The 24,009-nt window shown below is 37.7% G+C and overlaps 1 protein-coding gene across 1 annotated transcript in view; it reads right to left on the reverse strand.

The window, feature by feature from the left end:
* clstn2b (calsyntenin 2b) overlaps nt 1-24,009 on the reverse strand; it is a 202,137-nt gene that overhangs the window by 31,659 nt on the left and 146,469 nt on the right. The window contains exons 7-8 of the mRNA XM_060888779.1: nt 20,995-21,252; nt 14,254-14,375 (exon numbers count right to left, since the gene is read on the reverse strand). Of these exons, the coding sequence (XP_060744762.1) occupies nt 14,254-14,375; nt 20,995-21,252 (380 nt within the window). The remainder of the gene's footprint in view (nt 1-14,253; nt 14,376-20,994; nt 21,253-24,009) is intronic.

Here is a 24,009-nt window from a genome sequence, read left to right on the forward strand (position 1 = left end):
ACTTCCTTTTTCTCTCACAGCCACCCTTTTGATCGCTTAAAAAAAACCCTTACACTCTCTCATACTTTCACCAAACTCCTGTCTGTAGGCATGAAGGCACTCTGGCATCCAGAAGCAGGGTTAAAAGCTCTTGCTATTTACTGAGGTTCTTAGGTCTGATAGAGGTGTTTACTACATCATGAAAGCAACAGTAGTTTGGCAGAAGCCTAGTCACTTGACAGTGTTTGGGAGCTTCTACTGCTGAAAGCCACTGTTAAGCCAAAAGCAAAATTTCTGAGTTGAAAAAACTCTAAACTCTTTAGGTGGCTATTGAAATCCTGAGAATGGTACTTAAAAGTGATCTTGTGATCTCAGTAGGGGAGTCACATAAAAGAACATCAGGAAGTTAGGAACAAGGAAGAAAGTTTTTAGAGAAAAAGAAAGGTCGTTTTCTTCTGATGTCGTCAAGAAGATATCCGTGGGTTTGTGTGGTTGAGGTGTTGTGATCAGAGCAGTTGAGCTTGCCACCTCAAATTTGGCAGTTCAAAATTTTCGGTTTGATGGTGAGTCTGAGGGGGTGGATGGTGATTGACAGGTCAAGCATAGTTTTTTTTTTTTGAGGTTGAGTTTCAGATGACACGTCTTCAACAGGGAGTAAGACATCTCAGAAAAGGTAGTCTGATATCTTCTCTGAGCCTTTCAGGTGGATGTAGGAAGAGACGTAAGCTTTGAAATAATGGCAGCTTGAGAAAGATGGGAAATGAACCCAATAAAGCTAAAAAAGCTCTCTCCAAAAGAGAATTAAAAGTCACGTATGTTCAAGGCATGTATAAAAACACAATACTTGGATTCATCCCATATGAATACACATTCCAAATGAGCTCTATCTATTTTATATTTTATTAACCCTAACCATGAATTTGTAAGCTGATTAATGCAGACAAATGTCGATAAGGTTCTCCAGTGGGAAAAGAAATAAATCAATAGATAGACATGGAGACAAAAATAAAAAAAACAGATATAAATTCAAAATGATTGGCCTCTTCCTGCCTTCTGACAAACAATTTCATAGTTATGAACCGTCATAGATGTGCTTTATTTTTTAATAATTCAAACATTTAATGTCACTTGACATTCATCTCATCTTCAATCTGTCCCTGTCTCCCCATGCTTCGATTGATTTTCTGCCTTGGCCAATATGAATAAGAGAGCAGTATGGATAAAAGAGATGCACGATGATCAATATGACAGGCAGCCAATGTGCCTTCATTATAAGCTGAACATAGAGTGTGTATCCTGTGCAGCCCATAGAGAGCTGTGTATGTTAATACTGTAAGGAAAGAAGAATGGATTGCATTAGAAGTAGCAGGAAAACGCACAAACACACACACACACACACACACACACACACACACACACACACACACACACACACAGCTATTTAAGATTGAATGCCTTGCTTTGTTTTACTTCTGTGTTTATGATTACAACTATCAACTTTCATAATTAGCTTCTTGTCATTTGTAACTTCTAAGGTCAATTTACTCCTGAACTTTTTTCAGACATTTCCAAACGTCCTTTTTCTGCCATTACCTTCTTGCCAAATAATTTTCTAATTTGTTTTTATTTAAAAGTGGGAAAAAAATCCTGAATTTGCAGAATGGCTAATTAGCAGATTATTGTGTTCATAAGCAAGCTGTACATCTTACCTAATTAGTACATTCCTTACACTGAAAAGCCAAGATGATGTCTTTTTTCCGTGTTTGTACACCAAAAACTTTACAACCTTATAATCAGATTTTTTATTGTTAAATCTAATCTGATCTTGCTGAACTTTACCGGCCAAAATCAGCTACAGTTACTCTAAAATGTAAATAAGACCCTGTAAATACTGTACAAGCATTAGTTATGTTATTGTAAATATTGTATGGAAATGTAGATTCCTTATATACCTTCACTTAGAAAGTTGAACCCAGACTTTTAGTAGCTTGGTGCTTAGATTAGTTACCCTGAAGATGAAGACCAGCGTTTACTTGTGGGTTTATAGTTTTAAACCAAAGTATATAGATACTGTAGTGCAGAATCCTTTTAGGCTAAAAAAGACAGGGACAATTTTTTATTTTTTAATAAAAAGAAAATGATATATATAATTATATATACCCTGAACCTCACAAAATGGTATTGGCAAGTGGCTTTTGCCCCAGAAGCAAAGCCTAAGACTGCCTTCTGCATTGAAAGCAGCCACCAGCAGTACCTGGTTTTCCCCTTCAACCTGCAAAGGGCCCTATCAACATTTCAAAGGCTCAAGGACCCTGTTACAAGTACGGGGCTGCCTACATCGACAATGACGTCATCCACTTCACCACCTGGTCAGACCACCTGTACCATGTTGGGGAGATCGGGAAGGCGAGGCTGATGACTAACTGCATCTGCTGGGATTGCTGAAGCCACAGGAGAAGAATATGAAAGGAGTCAAAGAGAACCCATGTCCCACAACAGGTACGTGCCTTTCTGGGGTTGGCAGGGCACTACAGACACTTTGTGCCTAACTTCTCCTTGCTAACCTCCTCATCAAGAAAATTCAGCCAGACCGGGTGCAGTGAACTATTGAGATGGCGTCGGCGTTCCAGGACTTTAAGAAGGAGCTCAAAGTTCCTCGCTTCTACTGGAATCCTGACTTCAACATCAACTTCATTGTCCATACCATTGTCCAAATGCAACCTAAATATACTTCTCGCATGACCACCGTCTTAGTGCTCAAAGGACAGCACCGCTTCAGCACCCCTGAGGTTATGGAAAGTGGGAGATCACATGGCTGCAAAGCCATGGTTAGCACTCATGGCTGGCAGCTAATCAGAGCAGCAGCAATGACTCAACCTCAATGAGAATCAGGGGTTGTATAAAATGGTTCAGCACATACTCGTCCAGATCCCATTGACAGACAAGGCTGCACCCAGTAAAGCTAGTTCTACCCCACCTCCTTTTACCTCACCTTACTATAAGACGTATTATAAGACCTCTATGTACATACATACAGAGTTGGTTATTTACCACTTGATATTGTGCTGCTGTGTGGACTTAGTTAATACTATTTCTGTTTTTATTGAGTAGAATGCACACATACACACACCCACACACACACACACACACACACACACAGGGCGGAGGTCAATTTAAGGGGAGAGTGCCTGAAGGTGATATGTTCTCACATGTGCTCAGTAAGAGTAGACTGCTGAATCAATGAGGTGCTAAAAGACTTAGAACTGAACCCTTTTTTAAAAAGCAAAGCAATTTATCAATGTGACAGAGGGGAAGCGAAAGAGAGAAACAGAGCAAAGAAAAACAAAGCTGCATGTCTAGATTGGCTATGCAAAATAAAGTAGCAGTTTTGTAATAATCTGTGAGCAGGAGTTATCAAGGGCACTGAAGAAACACAATAAATGTCTTTTATTTGTCTTATTATAGGTGATAGATTAGAGTACCAGGAAGAAAAGGAGATAGAGAGAAGGTCCAGGAAATCATGCTGATCTTTTGTTCAAGCCATTAATTACCATTAGGTGGAGCTAAACAAGCTTTAGTTTCTGTGATGCATAAAAATAATGTTTACAGCATAGTATCAAAGTCAGAGTAATACTGGAATATTTTAATAACTGTTGCAATGATCATTTACACTCATCATCCATCACCTACCCGTACAACATATGTGACACAAGAAACCTATTTCAGTGGAGGGGGGCACGGTGGCTTAGTGGTTAGCACGTTCGCCTCACACCTCCAGGGTTGGGGGTTCGATTCCCGCCTCTGCCTTGTGTGTGTGGAGTTTGCATGTTCTCCCCGTGCCTCGGGGGTTTCCTCTGGGTACTCCGGTTTCCTCCCCCGGTCCAAAGACATGCATGGTAGTTGATTGGCATCTCTGGAAAATTGTCCGTAGTGTGTGAGTGTGTGAGTGAATGAGAGTGTGTGTGTGCCCTGCAATGGGTTGGCACTCCTTCCAGTGTGTATCCTGCCTTGATGCCCGATGACGCCTGAGATAGGCACAGGCTCCCCGTGACCCGAGGTAGTTCGGATAAGCGGTAGAAAATGAGTGAATGAATGAATGAATGAATATTTCGATGGAATCCGGCTTCAAGAAGAGGGAAACTACGGTCTGAGTCCTGACCCATCACACACACTTACACACCCATTCGCATAATACACACAATTATTTAGATGCTAATCAGCCTATACTGCATGTCTTTAGACTGGAGAATCACTGAAACATGGAAAAAACATGGGTTTTCTCTAAGAACATATAATTCACAATGTATAATGAATGTTTCGTAAGTGGATTAGAGAATGTTTCGTTGTTACCTTACTGAAGATTTCTGTCAGATGTTTATAATGATTTGATTTGTAACCGGACTCTCCATCGTTAATGCTTTGTAACCGACAGAGCAAATTCTGTTAAAAGTAACTATGTTTTCCAAAGGAGGAAAATCTTCAGAATCGAGTCCTTTCTGATTTCTCTGCTACACCAAAAGCTAAATTTTTTCATATTTTTAAATTCACGGAAGAGAAAAAGCTAGGTGGTTGAGGGAGTGACTGTTTATTGCTGTTCAATGCCAATATCAATGTATATGATATTCCACCGCATTAAATAGAAACAGAAATAAAAATGTACAACGTGTACGATGTGCCACTTATTAATAATTAAACATTGTTTGCGTTTTCAAATTGCTGAACAAAACAGTTCACAGTGTGCTCTTATTGAAATGTCATTGCTAGTGGTCTATAACTTTCTACTGGTAAACTCAACAACCCTGTGCATTTGTACACAAAAATTTTAATATAGGGTGACATGAAGGTCATCTTCACAAAGAGATTCTAATTCATTTTAGATTATGGATTGAACTCTACTGTGTTTGCTATTCAATTACTTTTGCTTTGATATGTTCCAATATTTTTGAATGCTCCTATTTTTGTGATTGTTTTCCCTATTTTTGCCATTATTTGTTTTGTGTGCAATTACTGATGCTATGGAACTGTTATGTTTTTGCACCTTCTTTTCTTTGTATTAAACTTGTCCTGGACTTGCATTTTAAATCTATTATCTGTTTCTTGAAAAGATAGAATACAAATAGAGAATATGAGGCAAACTACAGCTTGCCACAGACCAGAGGTACATCAGAGTGGGATCTTTCATGCTTTGAGTAACCAGATACGAAGCTTGCTGAACAAAGAAAGCGCACATTCATTAATATGAATCTGTAACACTACATGATATATTTACGTGGTTATTTCATTTATCTTTAGTAACTGCATGGGCAGGGTCATTGTGGCTTAATAAAATATATCTTCTGTCAAGTACATCTCTATTCCCCTAGGGTTTGCTTTTGTAAGTAGTCCAGTGTATTTCTGATCTTGTTTATTATTTTATAGTACCTTCTTTTTCTTGTTGCACAAGTCTTGTTCCTAGAGTTTCGGGTTTTGACCTACTTAGGCTATATTTTGACCTTGATGGATTACCAGCATTAAGGATTCAGCCGTATAAGTCTATATAAGTTTGGTGCTAGAAGTTTACCTATTTAGTTTATCAGCAGAGGTACAGTACAATGAAGGCTAGTGAGTAAGAGTTAGATTTTGTGCTGTACAAATAGCATGTCTCATCATTAGCATTATCATCTTTATCATACACATCAGAAGGCACAGGCTCAATAACATTTCTGTACACGAACATTTTCAGAAAATAGCAGATGCAACCTAAATGCTAAAGGTGCCTTGGTCCATATTGCGTGTGAAAGTGAAAATTGTAAAGGTTTCCTTTTTTGACCTGTTTTTCTGACCATGTTTGGCTGTTCTCTGAACCCTGCTGTGGACTATCTTTCGAAGTCAGAGAAAAGCCTTCACAATTACACCCTATCAGTTCTGACTCTCCATCGATTTGCAGCCTTGTGTTCGAACTGTTTGATGTCCTCATTGCTATTCTGAGGACTAAAATGCCCCTTAGCCCTATTGTGAGCTCCTCCTGTGTCTCTCTTCATCAAATAACATAACATCATTACATTTAGCGTCTGAAACTTGGAGATTATAGACTCTGTGTGTGTATTGGGGGTTCCTTGAAACCCTTGAGTTTACAGAGGGAATAAGATGACACTATATGAATTTTAAAGAAGGCACAGGATAATAATGTGTGTGTGTGTGTGTGTGTGCTTTGCTGTGAGAGAAAGGATCCCAGGAATCCCCACAAGGATAGGAATAACTGATCATTTTTTCCTTGTGGGGACATTTGGCACATCAGCACGAGGAAAACTGCTGAAAACAAAAACAAACAATAAAAAAAACCCTAGAAGAGCTATTTTGTTTAGTGTGAATAGACCTTCTCACAAAGGTACTATGACTATGTTCTCTGTCTCTCTCTGTGTGTGTGTGTGTTTGTGTGTGTGTGTGTGTGTGTGTGTGTGTGTGTGTGTGTGTGTGTGTGTGTGTGTGTGTGTGTGCGTGTCACTGTGGAAGTGCCTGGTCAAGGTTTGACATTTGTATCTGGCTGAGTGGAGAACCATGGTGAAGGTCATATGGATGATGATATACAAACACACTATACTACTGTGTGTGTGTGTGTGTGTGTGTCTGCATGCGTGCGTGCGTGCGTGCGTGTGTGTGCATGGGGTTAGTTATTCTCGCAGCTGCTCAATTCTCTGCACAGTTGGACGAAAAATCCAATCTCCTGATCATATAGTCTCTCTTTTCTCTCAATTCCATATAATTCAATTCCACTCTATTCAATTCAAACTACTTTACTGGCACCACAAGATCCATTTGGGTTTGAGAGCTTGTGGAAATTAAAGAATGACAATAACATTAAATATTTTAGTCTTTGAAAACTGTAGCAAATTCTGTTCAATGATGTAAATGCATTACTGTCACAGACAACAGCCAATAATGAGTAGTAGAAACAGGGTGTAGGAAGAAATGTGGTGTAAATCGGGCAGGTTTGGTAGCAGCAGCAGCTCCAAAGGAACCAACAATGAATTAATAATGAGAAACCAATCAGTTGATTTCAATCAGTGCTTTGAGGTATCGACTGGTTCTCTGGTAGATATCAAAATAGCATACTCATAGTTTTCTACACCTAGAGCATGATTTATCAGTTTATGCTAATACATGAAGATGTAGATATATATACAGTATATAGCTACTCCAGACACTTTCTATACACAAACATATAGAAAAGTGTAATCGTTAACTGCTGATGAATAGCTGCCGTCCCACTTATTGTCATTCACGTCAGCATAACAGACAGTAATTGCTCGAAATGGTGCCCAAGGTAAAGTCAGGTCACATATTAAATATAAAGTAGAATCATATGCAACACACATCTAAAGGGATGTTTAGAATACGGAATATGTTTTTGATTTCTCATGTATTGCAATGAGAAATTGAAGGCAGATCTGGCATTTCCTGAACTAAGCTAAGTACTGACACGTGCATTTATATTACTCACATGTTAAATTTCCAAACACAGCAGCAGAAAGACAGACGTAACCCTGGATTTTTACATCATTGCAAGTTTTCCAGATGCTACTGGGGAAATAGTGGAGACAAGGCCATAAAATCAAGCTTCTGAAGCAAAGTTGTTTACCATATATGGTGATTTGTGGGTGTAAATGATGCTCATATAGAGTATTAGGATTTATCTATGTCACCTCACAGCTATGCTTATGCATGTGTGATAAATGCCAGTGTTCTTGGGTACTGTATACTGGTGCTTCTTACACACAGAATTAGAACTTGTTCTGTGCACACTTTAATAAATGAGACCCCTGTTTTTGTTTACTATCCCTTGGCTCTAAGCCATTGACTTTAGTATTGTTTTAGTGTGTCTGCTGTTAAACTGCTAATTAATTGGCACAGGTGTGTAGTCAAGAGTGGTTTCAGGTTCCCTTAAGTTATGAAATGTAGGAAGAGTTTTATACTAAGGGTGCTAGCTGTTGCAGTTAAAGGTGCACTGGTTAATTAGTTGTAACACAAGTAAATCTTTTTTATTGTAACCCTAAGCTCTACAGTAGTCTTGCTTCATTCCAGATTGGACTTCTGCCTTGCTAAGAATCACCTTCACGTTATAGAGACAAAAACGAAAACACTCCACCTACATAAAGGCACTTGTCAAACCCTGATCTGAACCATGTTCATTTCCAGTGGTGGAAAGAGTACTGAAAAATCGTACTCAAGTTAAAGTACTACTACTTCCCAAGAAATGTAGTGTGAGTAGAGTAAAAGTACCCGTCCTAAATACTACTCAAAATACGAGTAAAAAGTAGCCCATTTAAAAGTACTCAAGAGTAGTGAGTAGTGAGTATTATGTTGTATAAATGTTATTCCACCTTATACCCTGCAAATTAAAAATACAGTTGTGTTCAAAATTATTCAACCCCCACTGAAATTGATTGTTTTGGTCGGTTTGACATTGATTATGATCATTCAGTCATCCTGCTTACAATTAAATCAAAGAGGCACATGTAGGTCAGACAAATATAACATAACATTTATAATGAAATAACCACAAATGTCTTTTCTGAGCTCACATCATTATCAGTTTTATTCAACCCCCAAGTGACATTCAATCTTAGTACTTAGTACAACATCCTTTTACAGTTATAACAGCTTTTAAACGTGAAGCATAGCTTGACACAAGTGTCTTGCAGCGATCTACGGGTATTTTCGCCCATTCATCATGGGCAAAAGCCTCCAGTTCAGTCACATTCTTAGGCTTGCGCACTGCAACTGCTTTCTTTAAGTCCCACCAGAGGTTCTCAATCGGATTTAAGTCTGGTGACTGCGATGGCCACTTCAAAATGTTCCAGCCTTTAATCTGCAACCATGCTCTAGTGGACTTGGAGGTATGCTTGGGATCATTGTCCTGTTGAAAGGTCCAACGTCTTCCAAGCCTCAGGTTTGTGACGGACTGCATCACATTGTCATCCAATATCTTCTGGTACTGAAGAGAATTCATGGTACCTTGCACACGCTGAAGCTTCCCAGTACCTGCAGAAGCAAAACAGCCCCAAAGCATGATTGACCCCCCGCCATGCTTCACAGTAGGCAAGGTGTTCTTTTCTTGTTCTTCCTCCTCCAAACATAGCGTTGATCCATGGGCCCAAACAGTTCTAATTTTGTTTCATCAGTCCACAGAACACTATCCCAAAACTTCTGTGGTTTGTCCACATGACTTTTGGCATACTGCAGTCGACTCTTCTTATTCTTTGGGGACAGCAAGGGGGTGCGCCTGGGAGTTCTGGCATGGAGGCCTTCATTACGCAGGGTGCGCCGTATTGTCTGAGCAGAAACTTCAGTACCCACATCTGACAAATCTTTTCTCAGTTCCTCAGCAGTCACACGGGGACTTTTCTCCACTCTACGCTTCAGGTAGCGCACAGCAGTCGAAGTCAGCATCTTCTTTCTGCCACGACCAGGTAGCGTTTCAACAGTGCCCTTTGCCTTGAATTTGCGAATGATGCTTCCTATGGTGTCTCTTGGTATGTTTAACATCTTTGCAATCTTCTTATAGCCATTGCCCTTCCTGTGAAGAGTAATCACCTGTTCTCTTGTCTTCCTGGACCATTCTCTTGACCTCACCATGTTTGTAACCACACCAGTAAATGTCTAGAAGGAGCTGAGTATCACAGTCATTTTAAAGCTGCCTAATTGGTGCTTATTAGGCTTTATTGCTGCTCCCTGATATCCACAGGTGTTTTCAATACCTGATTGAAAACACTTCATTGAACCTCTGTTCTTCAGAGTGGTAGTCTTTAAGGGGTTGAATAATTATGTCAATGAAGAATTCACAAAAGAAACATTTACTACTGTATTACAAAACTAATTGATGTCATTTTAGTTGCATATGGTTCTTTAAGAAGTCCTTGTAGGATTTCATTCTGAATACAATTACAAATGTACACTAAATTCCCTAAAACCATTTACAGCATTGGGGGTTGAATAATTTTGAACACAACTGTATAGCTTACAGTATCATTATCTTTTATGGATGTTGCAGCATCAGCAAAAAAATAAATAAAAATTAAAAAAAAATATATATATATAGGAAGGTGAAGAAGGGCAATTGTTAAGTGAAGGCGAAGAAGGGCAATTGTGTCATTATGTCATGTCGCCTTTGTCTGTTAAACCAGTTGAAATCTCAGCATTGAAGAGTTCTTCCTCTAATTTTGGTTTCTCTTTCAGTGCTAGCAGAAATATATATATATATATATTTCTCTCTCTCGCCTGCTAGCACTGAAAGAGCAACCAAAATTAGAGGACGAACTCTTGATTGCTGAGATTTCAACTGGTTTAACAGGCAAAGGTGACATGACATAATGACACAATTGCCCTTCTTCACCTTCACTGCATAAAACTCCTTCAGGTGTGGCCAAGGATTCAGAAGTTCTGTATTTGAGGTGTTGCACGCTGAATCACCCACCACACTTCCTCCATCCTCCTCCATGATTAAACTAAACTAGCACCAACCGCGGCACCAGGTGTCTGATTATTCTCCTTAACCAATCACCGTTGACAGCAGGTTGAGGGAAAATCGTGCAGTAAAAGTACCGATACAGCCCTAAAAATGTACTCAAGTAAAAGTAAAAGTACACTGTTTTAAACTTCTTAATAAAGTACAATTCCTAATAAAACTACTCCATTACAGTAGTGAGAGTATTTGTAATTCATTACTTGTAATACACCACTGTTCATTTCACAGCTTGACTTGACCCAACATCCCTCAAGATACAAGGAAGACATGCATCAAAACATCCCTGTCCTGGTACCCAGGTGGTGGAATGAGCTTCTGAGCTGAGCATTTGAACAGCTGAGTCACGAGCTGTTCTTCTAACGAAGACTAAAGACCCACAGTAGTTCTTCACCAAACACTTCAATAAGCAAAAAATAAACAAACAAATAAATAAATAATAATAACCTTGACTTCTTTGTCTTATGTTGCTATGCAGTCTCCTTGTAATAATGCTTTCTAACAGATTTTTAAATGCTAGAATCTACCTTTAAACAAAATATTGTACATTTTCATTTGGATCAATAGTTAATTATCGGTTAATGGTTAATATCATGACACTTCCTTCATCTTTGTAATTTGGTCCCTATGTTGAAATTTCAATTTTACTTCAGCAATATTAGGCTAGTAAAATGAAATAAAATGTCATCCTAAAATCAGTTTTGATTCCTCTGTGGCTAAAATTGCTTTGCTGCTTGCAGTAAAAACAATGTCTGAAAGAATTTTGATCAAATTGTCAGATAATTTATTTATAAAAGAATTTGACCGGGGTCGAACAGGGGGTAGTGTTACCATCTCACAGTTCAATCCTAAACTTGGGTTACAATCTGTGTGCTTTTCCTTCTGGTTCACAATTTTCTTCTCATCTCAATAAATCATGCCAGTAGGTAGATAAACATATGATTTATAAACATTTTAATAGAATTAGTTATGTTAGCTAATTAAGTTTTCATAAGGATGCTTTTCCATAAAGTCGGTCACTACAGGAGTCAAAACACAGTGACAAATGGAAACGATCCATAATCACAGGCAAAATCTGGCCATATGACACACTTGAGTTACTATGGCTTTGGTTTTGTGGCTAGAAATATACAGTAAGATACAAAGGTACATGTACTATGCAACGAACAGAGTATAAAGTACAACAACTAGTCAAGGATAAGAGGTGACAGAAGAGGTGAACACAGTCAGGTAACAGGACCGGGGCAGAGCAGGGCAGACAATAACAGAAACAAAATGACATAAAAACCACTCTGTGAACTGAAAGTTGAAATTCATGACAGTCAGAATCTGCAGTACTAACGTTTTGTTTCACTTTAACGTTACTACACACCACTATACTGCGCCTTGCTTAAATTCAGAGATCTCAAAGCTTTTGGGTGCTTATTAAATCTCGGTCAATAAGCACTGTTTTTTAAGAGAAATAAATCATATCTGGTTAAAAAATAATAAAAAATGCAATACAAAAAAACCACAGTGTGTGTGCAAGTTGCCCTGTGAAGCACAATAATGCAATTTAATTTTTTTAATTTTTTGACCAGGATAATATAGTTAGTGCAAAATGCTCACTCTCTGTATAATATAAAGCTATATATATATATGCTATATATAGACTTTTGCTTTTATATATATATATATAGTAAAAACACGTTCCATTTTGACTGTGAATGTGTTGTGCTCTGTCTTCTTCTAATTTTGGACTGATACCCTAAAGTCAAGAAATCCTAAAAAAAAAAAAAAAAATCTTTAGGGATTGTGAGTGTCGTTGATCTTAAAAAAACGACTCACGACTGTTTTCCTTACTCAGCTCCTGCTATTGCAGAGCTTTCTAATAATATGAGCTTAGGTGCTATTTTTTAGCTGCTTCCATAATTTGATTGCCCTTTTTATATTTGTATGATTAATGGATAGCGATATATTTCTGCCCTGTATGCATTGTTTGCTGTTTTACTGTGCACCTATTGCATGTATGCTACATACAGGGACTCTGGAGTGCCTATTATGTGCCAGATGTTTAATTGGTACATGTGCTACAGACATCACCTCTCTCTCTCTCTCTCTCTCTCTCTCTCTCTGTCTCTTTCTCTCTCTCTCTCTCTCTCTCTCTATCACTCTTTCTCTCTCTCTCTCTCTCTCTCTCTCTCTCTCTCTCTCTCTCTCTCTCTCTCTCTCTCTCCCATACTCTCTTTCTCTCTATATATATATTTTCTCTCTCTCACCTTTACTCCTTTACTTCCCGTAGTGCTGGACTAAGTGCACATGTAGCCAATTTAAAATATACGTGCTTGTGTTACATTAACATTGCTCTGGCTGAAAGGATATATTCCTACACCAACAGAGTGAAATTACAGAGGCTAATTTACAACAGTAATTGCCATCATTTTCCTTCTCTCATGATCAGACGCTGGCATTTGAACAGATCCTCGTCTCTTTCATCCGCACGCATGTATGCGCAAGGTGGATTTGTGGAAATTGATTAGTGCAGGCTGACGAAAGGAGGAGAGTGAGATGGAAAGCGAGAGTAAGAGAGATGAGGGGGAAAGAGTTGGTAATACTAAAGAGGTCATTTAGCTTTAAAGATTACGGAGGCGAGTGAAAGATTGAGGGCTTAATGAAACTTTTAGCCCTGGAGCTTTCTCAATCATAACAGAGGGACAGAGAAAGAAAGAAAGAAAGAAAGAAAGAAAGAAAGAAAGAAAGAAAGAAAGAAAGAAAGAAAGAAAAGAGAAGTTTAAAGAAAAAAATGTAAAAAAGCACTAATATTAGCTGATGCAATTTTGTATCAGTTACAGAAGAAATAATTGATTTGTTTGTGATTTATCGTGATTAATTTTTAATTCTTAAATAATGAATAAAACATTATAGCCAGAATCACTCAGAGGTTCAGGCATAAATGAATTTGGTTGATTCTAAAATATAAGCAGAAATAAAAAACAAAATTTTGAATGCAAAATGAAGATTGTACAGTTTTTTTAAAAAATAGTTTAATTAGTTTAATATTATAGTAAAAGAATTAGGTATGTAACACAATTCCACTATCTTTAACTGTTTTTGTATTGATTTAATGCTCTAAATGTTCATTTCTAGATTCATTTTTAAACCAGAAGCAGCCACGGGCTACAATTTTATGTGGAGAAAACGAGGACCAGAGAATAAATAATATAATAACAAATAGCAATTTACAAAACATAATTAAACTCCTTATCAACACGGCCTTTTAATACAATACCAGACTTTCTGTATTCAATCTAATCTGACAATATAAGCAAATTTAGGATTAAATAGTTACTTGCCTAAAGTAAATGACCTAAAAGAGCTGGATAAGTAAACTAGCAAGCTAGTAAACATTACGCTAATTACTGTGATGATCATATGATCCAGCTTTTGATTGGTTATTCACTTAAGGATGTTGTAACGGCTCTGATCCAAGGTCGATAAAACTGACTTTTAGACACACACAATGACACTGCTGACATGATTCTTGTTATATTGTGTCTTTTTGTCCTTGTCCAATCAATAGAGCATCTCTGTCACATTAAATGACCCATCATGCCATTTTCTCTGAGAAGGACTCAGCTGTCCACCGAAGACCTCTGACCTGTGTCATTCCTCAATCTTATGGCTCTTCCATCTTTCCATTCATCTTTGATTTCCTCCATGACAATAGTTCATATGGCAGATATACACAGACAAAAAACATCACGCTTTCCTCTTTTTCATTTCTCTATCCTCACCTGTTCCAGTTTCCAGTGAAACTCGGCTGGTCTGAACGAGGAGCTCTGGGTGTAATCCCTCCTCAATAGGAACACCAGTCTGCAGTTGTGCACATACAGAGAGTAATGATGCCTGTTCATCTCTGTAGGAGAGAGAGAGAGAGAGAGAGAGAGAGAGAGAGAGAGAGAGAGAGAGAGAGAGAGAGAGAGAGAGAATATTAATTATCATGCAAGGTCAGTAATTTGAACTCGGTAGACAGAAGTGATAAAGTGAACAGGGACAGAGGAAACTGCTGATGTATTCATCCTCTCTCATATTCTTCCCATCCTGTCTTCCTCACCTGTTCTTCTCCTAAACCCTGCTATCCTCTCCATTCTTCTTTCATCTCACTGCACTACTCACTATTCTTATTTTATTTTGTATTTTTTTCAATTAACTTCAATCGTCTGTTTTTTAGTTACTATAATTGCAAAATGTGTTAAAATGAATAGAAGTAATTTAGCAGTAATATTAGATACAGAATGACTTTTGTGGAATGTGCCTAGTCTTTACAAGGAACATGATATTTGTAGCTAAATAACCTTGGAAGAGGCAATACAGCTGTCATGGACATCTGGATAAATTTATGAGATATTTTGTTTTTTTAGGGATCTACATTCCCTCAGTGTTCATTAACTCCTCATGTTCCTTTCCTTTCTTTTCCTTGTTCCCTTTCCTTCCTTCCTTCCTTCCTTCCTTCCTTCCTCCGTTCCATTTCCTTCCTTCCTTCCTCCATTCCATTTCCTTCCCCCGTTCCATTTCCTTCCTTCCTTCCTTCCTTCCTTCCTTCCTTCCTTCCTTCCTTCCTTCCTTCCCCCGTTCCATTTCCTTCCTTCCTTCCTTCCTTCCTTCCTCCATTCCATTTCCTTCCTCCCTTCCCTTCCCTTCCCTTCCCTTCCCTTCCCTTCCCTTCCCTTCCCTGCCCTTCCCTTCCCTCTCTAATGTTGGGAAGTCAAAGTGGTAGGCTTATATTTGTATTTTTGTGCTCTTTTTTGTACCTGTATCATGAATGCTTATCTATTTTCCCTATCTTTTTATCATGTTAATATTTTGCACTTATTTGTCTGAAGTCGTTTGCACAGTAGGACACTCTCATTTGTGGAAGAGAGGCTTTGAGTCTCTCCCTGAGGGGGAAATGCTGGCTTTGTCAATTAAAAAGGGATGTAAATGAATACCTCAAGGTTGTGTTTATGGCTATAGGGGATATTATAAGCCATAAAAACACATTAATTCAGCATCTAGGATGAATACGAACGTCTTTGTGTGACTAAGAAAGGAAAGTTTAATAAAGCAGCTAGTTAGGAGAGGGATTTGGGGATAGGATACTTTTGTTTTGATAACACCCTTGTGTGCACCTTTTCAAACAGTCCACCTTTCGTGTCTAATGAAACAATCACTAAAGAGCTTACTAAGTTTGGGAAATGTGCCAGAGACAGCCTCTGGGCTGCAAAAGTCTGAGCTGAAAACATGTATTTTCATTCAGGTGACAGGTGTTTATACTGTATGTCTGATCACACCTGATAAGACCTTAGAGGTATCTATGAGAAATGAGCACAGAGACAGATAATTGTTCGTGCTGTTTTGAAAGAAAACATCAAGAGGTATTAAGCTTTAACCCACTCTGTCTACACACATATACACTTACAAATGAGAATACTATCATGGGCCAATACTGTTTATCTCACAGCTGTAAACTCTTTCTTGTTTACAATGCACACATAGACTTATTTTATCTTATTTATCTTTTTGTATCTTCCTAATGTCCTGGAGGAGACTTTTCAAACATGCTGGAGGAGACTTTTCAATGTGTTGTGTAACTAACTGTGTCCTGTACAGATGACAATAAACTCTTGAAACTAGATAACCAGAAAAAAAACTGTGTTGCCTAAAACAGATCTTGAGAAAGCAAAAAAATAAAGGCAAGATTTTACAAATCGAACAAAGTAAAGAGGTTAATGAAGAAGGCGAGAGAAGGAACATCCATGGCTATAAAAACCAGCTGGAGTTAAAACCATGAGTCTCCTGGAAGGAAACTGTAATGAGACTGGTAAAGAGCCTAAGGCTCCACAGGAGGTGAGTGACTCTCACAACTCATGCAACACTCCATTACCTGAGCCACAGTATAATAATGAGCATGATTATGCAAGGAACTAAAAGAGTAATCTGGAAAGTGAAAAAACTAGAAAAAGTGTGCAATATGTTTTAACCGATAATGAGGGAAATGAAGAGAATGTACTGTAGATGATGACAGAGTTTTAATGTTTCTTGAGTTTGAACGGTATGTGCACAAGTACAGTCTACAACATCCAGTGATATTTTTACTTGCTTTCAAATTTCACAGCATGTTGTATTGCAAATTTTTACCTGTATTCGAATTGGAATCAAATCAAAAAGACACAAAACAAACAGAGTGCTTAATGTATAGATATTAATGCTGGGCAACGATTACAACTTTTAATCGCAATTAATTGCATGATTTTTCTGCGATTTTTTACACTGTTATGCACAAAATTTAATAATGAATTCAAAAGAAGTGTATCGCGCACTTCTATTTTCAAAGTGCTGCTATACTGTATGAACAAAAGTTCTATAACATTTGGTTTGCAAACAAAAAACTAATAAGGTGCTTTTTTACAGTAGTTTACACACCCTTTTCATAGTAGCGGTTAAAATATTCAACATAAAACCAACAAAACATTTATGAAGTATTCCGGTTATAAGAAATTTTTACTTTGTAATGGTTACAAATAACTTTGTTCATATCAACTTCACTGTGTGGAAAAGATTTCAAATAAAAATGACCATTTAAAAGTTTGGTCTCCATTTTTCTGTCCCTGCTACTGTAGTTCTTTTCTGTTCTGGTTTGTGTGTACCAATGTGTACATCGTTTTTTTAAAGAAATCATAAGTGAGAAGGCAAAACAAATGTGTTTTATTTCTTATAGGAATCAAGCTAATATGTAGAGCATAACATAATGGCATAATAAAACAAAACATAAGACAAAAAAGAAATTAAGGATATAATCCCTGTTCAAAAGTTCGTATACCTTTAGTTCTTCATATCATTTACTGCCCCATTTAGCATCAAAGATGGCATGCTGTTTTTTGTAATAATGCATGTTTGAATCTCCCCAAAGTGGCTCAATGATATTGAGGTCAGAAGACTGTGATGGCCTCCAAAACCTTCACCATTTTCTGCTGTAGCAATTGAAGGGTCAACCTTGCCTTGTGCTTTGGATCATTGTCATGTTGGAACATCCGAGATCGTCCCATGTGCAGCTTTCATGCTGTAGAATGCAAATTGTCTGCCAGTATGTTCTGATAACATGCTGCATTCATCTTTCCATCGATTTTTACTAAGTTCTCCATGCCACTGGAGCTCACACAGCCCCAAAACATAAGAAATCCACCACCATGCTTTACAGTGTGGATGGTCTACTTTTCACCGTAGGCCTTGTTGACTCTTCAAACATAGCGTTTATGGTTGTGATTATAAAGTTCAATTTTGGTCTCATCACTCCAAACTATTGCTCCAGAAGCTGTGAGGGTTGTCTAGGTGCTGTCGTGTATTAAAGGTGGGCCTTTTTGTGGCATGGGTGCAGTATCGGCTTTCTCCTAGTATCTCGACCATGTAGGTCATTTGTGTTTTGACCTACATGGTTGAAATAAGTCATTTTCTTATTGCGACCTTTGAAACAACACCACTTTTTTCTAGAGCATTCTGTATTTCTCTCCAAGTGTTTGTGGGTTTTTCTTTGCGTCCCGAACAACTCTTCCGGCATTAGTGGGTGAAAACTTTGTTGGTCTACCTGACTGCGCCTTAGTATCATCACTACCTCTTTATCAGAGTCTGAAAAGTACTGACTGGCATGTTCAAGTGTTGAGATATCTTTTTATATCCTTTTCCTACGCTATAATGATCAACTACCTTATTACACAGGTCCATTGGCAGTTTTTTTGTCTTCCCAGTGGTGCAATATCCAGCCAAGTGAGTGCATCACCTCATGAGCTGAGAAACTCACTGTCTATTTATGTACAGACAATAATTTCAATTACAGAGAGTCACAGGTGTGGAATCTTCACTTTAATAGCCATTTAAACCTCTACATGTCCACCTGTGTGTTTATAATGTGGCCAAACATTCAAGGATATGTTAGCTGTTGATCAGAGTTGTTTAGGTGATTTCATTTATCATTAGGTTTTAAAAAGGAGTCAAACAACTATGTGATATTTAATGACTTCACATGACCACTATCCTTAAATAAGCTTTTTTTTTTTGATACAGTCATATTTTCCAAATAAATGGCAACAATGATTAAAAATTTCTTTTAACTTTTGAGCATGACTGTATATACAATGAAAACAATTGATATGAGGCCAAACCTGTGAGGATACTGAGGCATCTAGAGATAGTCTTTGAGGACGACAACCTTCCAATCAATACACACTGTATCTGACTGTAGAAAGGACGTTATTCATAATAACACTTTCCGGTGTTTCTAACAGTTTATAATCACACCCTAAAGTGTCACCTAAACGAGGATGAGGTTCCCTTTTGAGTCTGGTTCCTCTCAAGGTTTCTTCCTCTTGCATCTAAGGGAGTTTTTCTTCACCACAGTCGCCTCAGTCACCTCAGGCTTGTTCATTGGGGATAAATACAAACACATTTAAATATAAGTCTAATATTAATCTTGAACTTTTGCATAATATTAATCTTTATATAATATTCAACTTTTTGTACAACGTTTTTTGTGTTCTGTAAAGCTGCTTTAGGAAAATATCCATTGTTAAATGTGCTATACAAATAAAATTGAATATACTTGAATTGAAATAGACAACATCAAAAACAAAATTAAAGTAGATCTATCCAAACATTCCACTGATGGCATGATATGAGGGTGTTACTTCTGATTTCAGACCTAAAGGCATGAATGTGAAATACTGGCTATGAACAGTTTCCAAACAGAAGTGCTTCGTGTTTAGCATTTAAACAGCAGATTGGAAAGCTAATAGATCTGAAAAAAAAAAAAAAAAAGATGCACATGGGCGGTGGCCTTATCTTAACTTGCTTCTTTTTACTTTGCTTCTCTTCAACCCTTGTTAACACCATGGAGGAGTTCATGGAACACTCCTTTAAACATTAATAAGGCAAGGCATAAACCAAATCAAGCAATGCTGTCTGAGTATATCAATCTGAAAAAGCACAAATGGAGTTTTTCTACAAAAGTAGACCATGTCCTAAGCTTTGCCACATTGCATTACATTATAAAGTAGAATATAAGAAGCATGTGCTGACTTTTATAAATATGTATAGTTTATATTTTAAAAAGGCATTAGACAGAAATATTAAAGAACCACATTTTCCATTCTCTTCGACAGTGAAACGTCCGAATTGGTAAACGGAAAGAAAGAAATGTTAATATAAAACACTTGAACAAGTTTGACAGGGTAGAATCAGCGCTGCAGGGCTAGACAAGTTATATATCAGATGAGCAACCAATAACAGAATCAAAACTGCTACTATTGTTCCCTGTAGCATATCAGATCACAATTTCATTACTCTCACATATAACTCACAAAATAAAGCCAAGGAGTCCATAATAAAAGAACAATGCAAAACTATTACAAAAAAAAAAAAGTTTCCAGAAAATTGAAGTGCTCAAAGGGACAGCTATAAAAATCTAATGTACTCTGTCTTCCATAAGTAAGTGGCCCAATAACCCCAAAAAAATTTGAAGTGTTGGAGCCTGGAAATGAAATCAAATATCAAAATTCTTCATTGATCCAGCGCATCAAATTGTCATCAAAATTCACATAATCAAATGAATGTGTGCAATTAACTTGTCACGTGATATCAGTAAACATGCACCCGTTCCTGCAGGGCTTCAAAAATATCTTAATAAATAGCATCATGGAGACCAGTGATCTGTCAAAGCAAGTCCAGGACAATATTCAGGAAAAATATCAATAAAAATTTATGATTCTTATCTAGAGGAAACAAAAAGCCTGACCAGGTAGGGAGAGTGGTAGCAGGAGTTTCTACAAAGAAGCCACTGGAAACTCTTAACAACAATCTCATCAAAATGAGCCACCATGTTTTACTGTGGGTATGATTTTTCAGGATGATGAGCAGTGTTAGGTTTCTAACCAAAAATAGAACCTTTTAGCTGAGACCAAATTTTCAGTTGGTCTCAGCAGACCAGAGGACCAGAGGACAGGTCTTCATAAAGCATGACACTCCTCCATCCTCAGCTGTTTTTTGTTGAATATCCACATTATGGTTGTTCTGTGAACATCCTGTCCCCATCCATCTGTTAGCTGGGAATCTCTATAGCTCATTCAAAACACCTTGGTTGCTTTTCTAACTAATTTTCCCCTTACCAGGTCACTAAATTTTCATTTAATTGATTTCTGCAGATTTGCCAAAGGCAGTTTTTTAATCTGTGCAAACATTTCATCATCTCTTAGAAGAAATAGAAGCTGTACTATCTCACAAATTGAAAATCCCCGGCATCAGTTTTCCTGAAGGCATGCGGTTGGCAGTAGACTGAGGGTAAACTTCTATTTTTCAAAACACAAGAACAAGAAGTCTTTTACTCCATTTGAAGAAAGTCCTACACCATCTTAACCTAAATGTGCTGCATTTAAAAGAAATTATGTACATTTCTTGTCAAAGTGGACTGTGTAAGGTTGGGGCCAGGAGAAAAAGGTTCACTCTCTCACCTGTTTTATCTGAGTTACATAGCAGCGTCTCTTTCTCCCCTCTCAGTCCAGGGCTCGGGCCGTGCTTCATCCATGTCGCTATGGTGAACTGATCCGTCAAGTTCTGTGGTGCAACCCAGTCAGGAATCTTTGCTGCTTGTCGTCCATCAAAACGGAATATAAGCTCACTGTCGCGGCCGCCATCCGTCAGCAATGACATCGTCCAATTAAACGCTGAACTCGGGGCAGGGAGAAGGTCAGTGCTGCCTGATGAAGCTCCTAGAGTGTCACCACGGTAACAGGACAACACGTAAGAAAACACGTAGATGTAAATATGCTATAAACGCTTTAGATCAAACTATAAATGTGATAAATAATGATGGCAACAGCATCATTAATTAACTGTTATAAGCTCTGAAGCTAAAAAAAACTATGTACAGATGTGTATGTAAATTTTCAAATCAGCAAAACTCAAAGTAACAAATTTACAAAGATCTGTAGCTCTAATGTTCACGAAACCGGTTGAAGCATTCAAAATCAGAATGGATTATTGGTGTAGTGGCAAAAGCGGGATTAGTTCTTACATCTAATACACATAACTACAGTAACTAGGCTGTAATCATTAGATAATGCTGGCAAGAGCTGTCATAATGCCAGTATCTGTGAATTAACACCATACTGTATCTTTCTATCTATCATCTATCTGTCTGTCTGTCCATGTTGCTATAGTGAATTTTAATCTGTCAATTTCTGTGGTACAACCCAGAAGAAATGAATCTATCTATCTATCTATCTATCTATCTATCTATCTATCTATCTATCTATCTATCTATCTATCTATCTATCTATCCTTAAAATGTATTTATGTTTTTATCTTTTTCTTTTTCATGTAGTCAGTCAGTCAGTTAGTAAGTTAGTTAGTTAGTTAGTCAGTCAGTTAGTAAGTTAGTTAGTTAGTTAGTCAGTCAGTTAGTTAGTTTCCTGAACCACCCTAACCCTACTAACCCTAGCCAAATGATGGTCTCCAGAAAATGTTAAAATAGTTGCTGCACTGTGATGATAGAAGAATCTCTAAAAGTATATTGTAAAAATATCTACACTGCACCTAAGGTATTCATAAGCTTTGAATAAATAATGCTCAGGGATTTCTTATGAGTCTTATATTAAGTTTTAAGGTCATATTTTGAAGAGTGTTTGGTATCTTTTCTTTATATGAAATAATGTAGAGATGAGAGAAGAAGCCTAAGTTATCAGTATCAGTAGACTGTTTCTGTTTTTAAGCAGACTGTAATTTGCTTATACTCACAGCACAAAACTCTGAGACATCTTCTCTTACATACTTCTCTTATATTCTCTTACACTTATTACATTTCTAAGCTTTCAACTGACATATGGGCTTAGGATAAGTGACGCTGTAGAAAGTGTCTAATTAATAGTGCTGTAACTGCAAAACTGATTTCAGGTTGATGATTTAAATAAATATTCATCTGACAGGTTTATAATATGACTTGATTATAAAAAATGTGCTTGTTCTAATAAAGTGTTGTTTCTATAGTAACAGCTCATTTACAGTGACTTCGCATGGTTTAAGCTTGTTAATAAACAGATCAAACAAAAATGTTCTGTTATTTAAGGAAAGTTTTTTAATCATTGATATGGTTAAGCCTTTTGTAAGAAGATGTTTAAGGAGTCTCCAGTGTCAGTGCTTTGTAGGTGTTACACCACAGGAAGGTCATTCGGACAGAATCGTTTGTTGTTTCTGTGTAACCTGACAAGCTTATTAACTTCAAGAGATATGACAACCAAGAGACTGGTTAGGAAGAGACTGTTTCTAGATGCCATAATGTAATAAATACATATTGGTGTAATTGTTATTAAACTGCTGTGGTATGAGCGGAATAAAAATAATCACCTATAGGGAGAAATCAGTAACTCTGGGTCATGTCAGGCTGCATCACACCACCGTGTTGTGGATTATTTTTTCTGGATAGCGTTTCTATATTTACAGAATGCAAACGAATTAAATAATTAAGCTGATTGTTTTAACAAGGGATAACTTTATATGAAGGTCTACTTTAATATAGTAAAGACTCAATATACAGTAGGAATTGCATAAATCATCCAGCATTACTTTAGAAATGACTTTGGATTGCTTATAAATGTGTTATAAAGGCCTAATGTACAGTATGTAAAGAAGGCTGCATCCACTAAAAGTGTGTTTTACTTCACATCATGATTCCAGGCCTCAGAGGAGAACATTACCACACCAGACACATTTCCATCATTCGGACAGACAGCCATATTCAGAGTGACTTACATTCTTATCTCATTTATACAGGAGAGCAACTGAGAGTTGAGGGTTTTGCTCAGGGGACCAGCAGTGGCAGCTTGATGGACATGGGATTCGAACTCACGACCTTCTGATCCAACACCTTAACCACTAGGCTACATCTCATCCACATCACAGACACACAGAATCTGCAGCATGGACACCTAATAACAACACTGCCACATGTACCTGAGGCACAAACACGCGAGGCTAGAGGGCAATCATCACTCTCACTTGCCCCATCTGGCAGCTCGTTTGGGGCGAAATGAAAAACTGCAGAGAGCAGAGCCATGGACAAAGCAGAGCTTATGAGCTGCTTCTGTCTCTTTTCTCTTTCCCCTGCAAATGCACCAGCAGAACCTACAGCCTGATATAGCCAAATACACCAGCGTTTGCACACCACAGAACAAATTTCACAGCCTTCATTTCAACCACACCATGCTGCACTACAATGTTCGGCATTTCTCTTAACCCACATCTGTAAATAAATGCACCCCCCAGGGAGTAAATCGACTTCTGAGCCTCGAGTGTTAGTCTTCACGCTAGCATGTTTACCCAAATGCATCATGACACAGACACAACGTCTGAAAGCAAACACACATACCATCATCAAATCCTGCCACAAGGACAAACACTAACTGAGGATATGCTGTCACTGGGGCATTTTCTGACATCCACGCAAATATGTTCGTTCCTGTGCACGTTCC

Source organism: Tachysurus vachellii, chromosome 15 (genome assembly GCF_030014155.1).
Source record: "Tachysurus vachellii isolate PV-2020 chromosome 15, HZAU_Pvac_v1, whole genome shotgun sequence".
In the NCBI taxonomy this organism is placed as follows: Eukaryota; Metazoa; Chordata; class Actinopteri; order Siluriformes; family Bagridae; genus Tachysurus; species Tachysurus vachellii.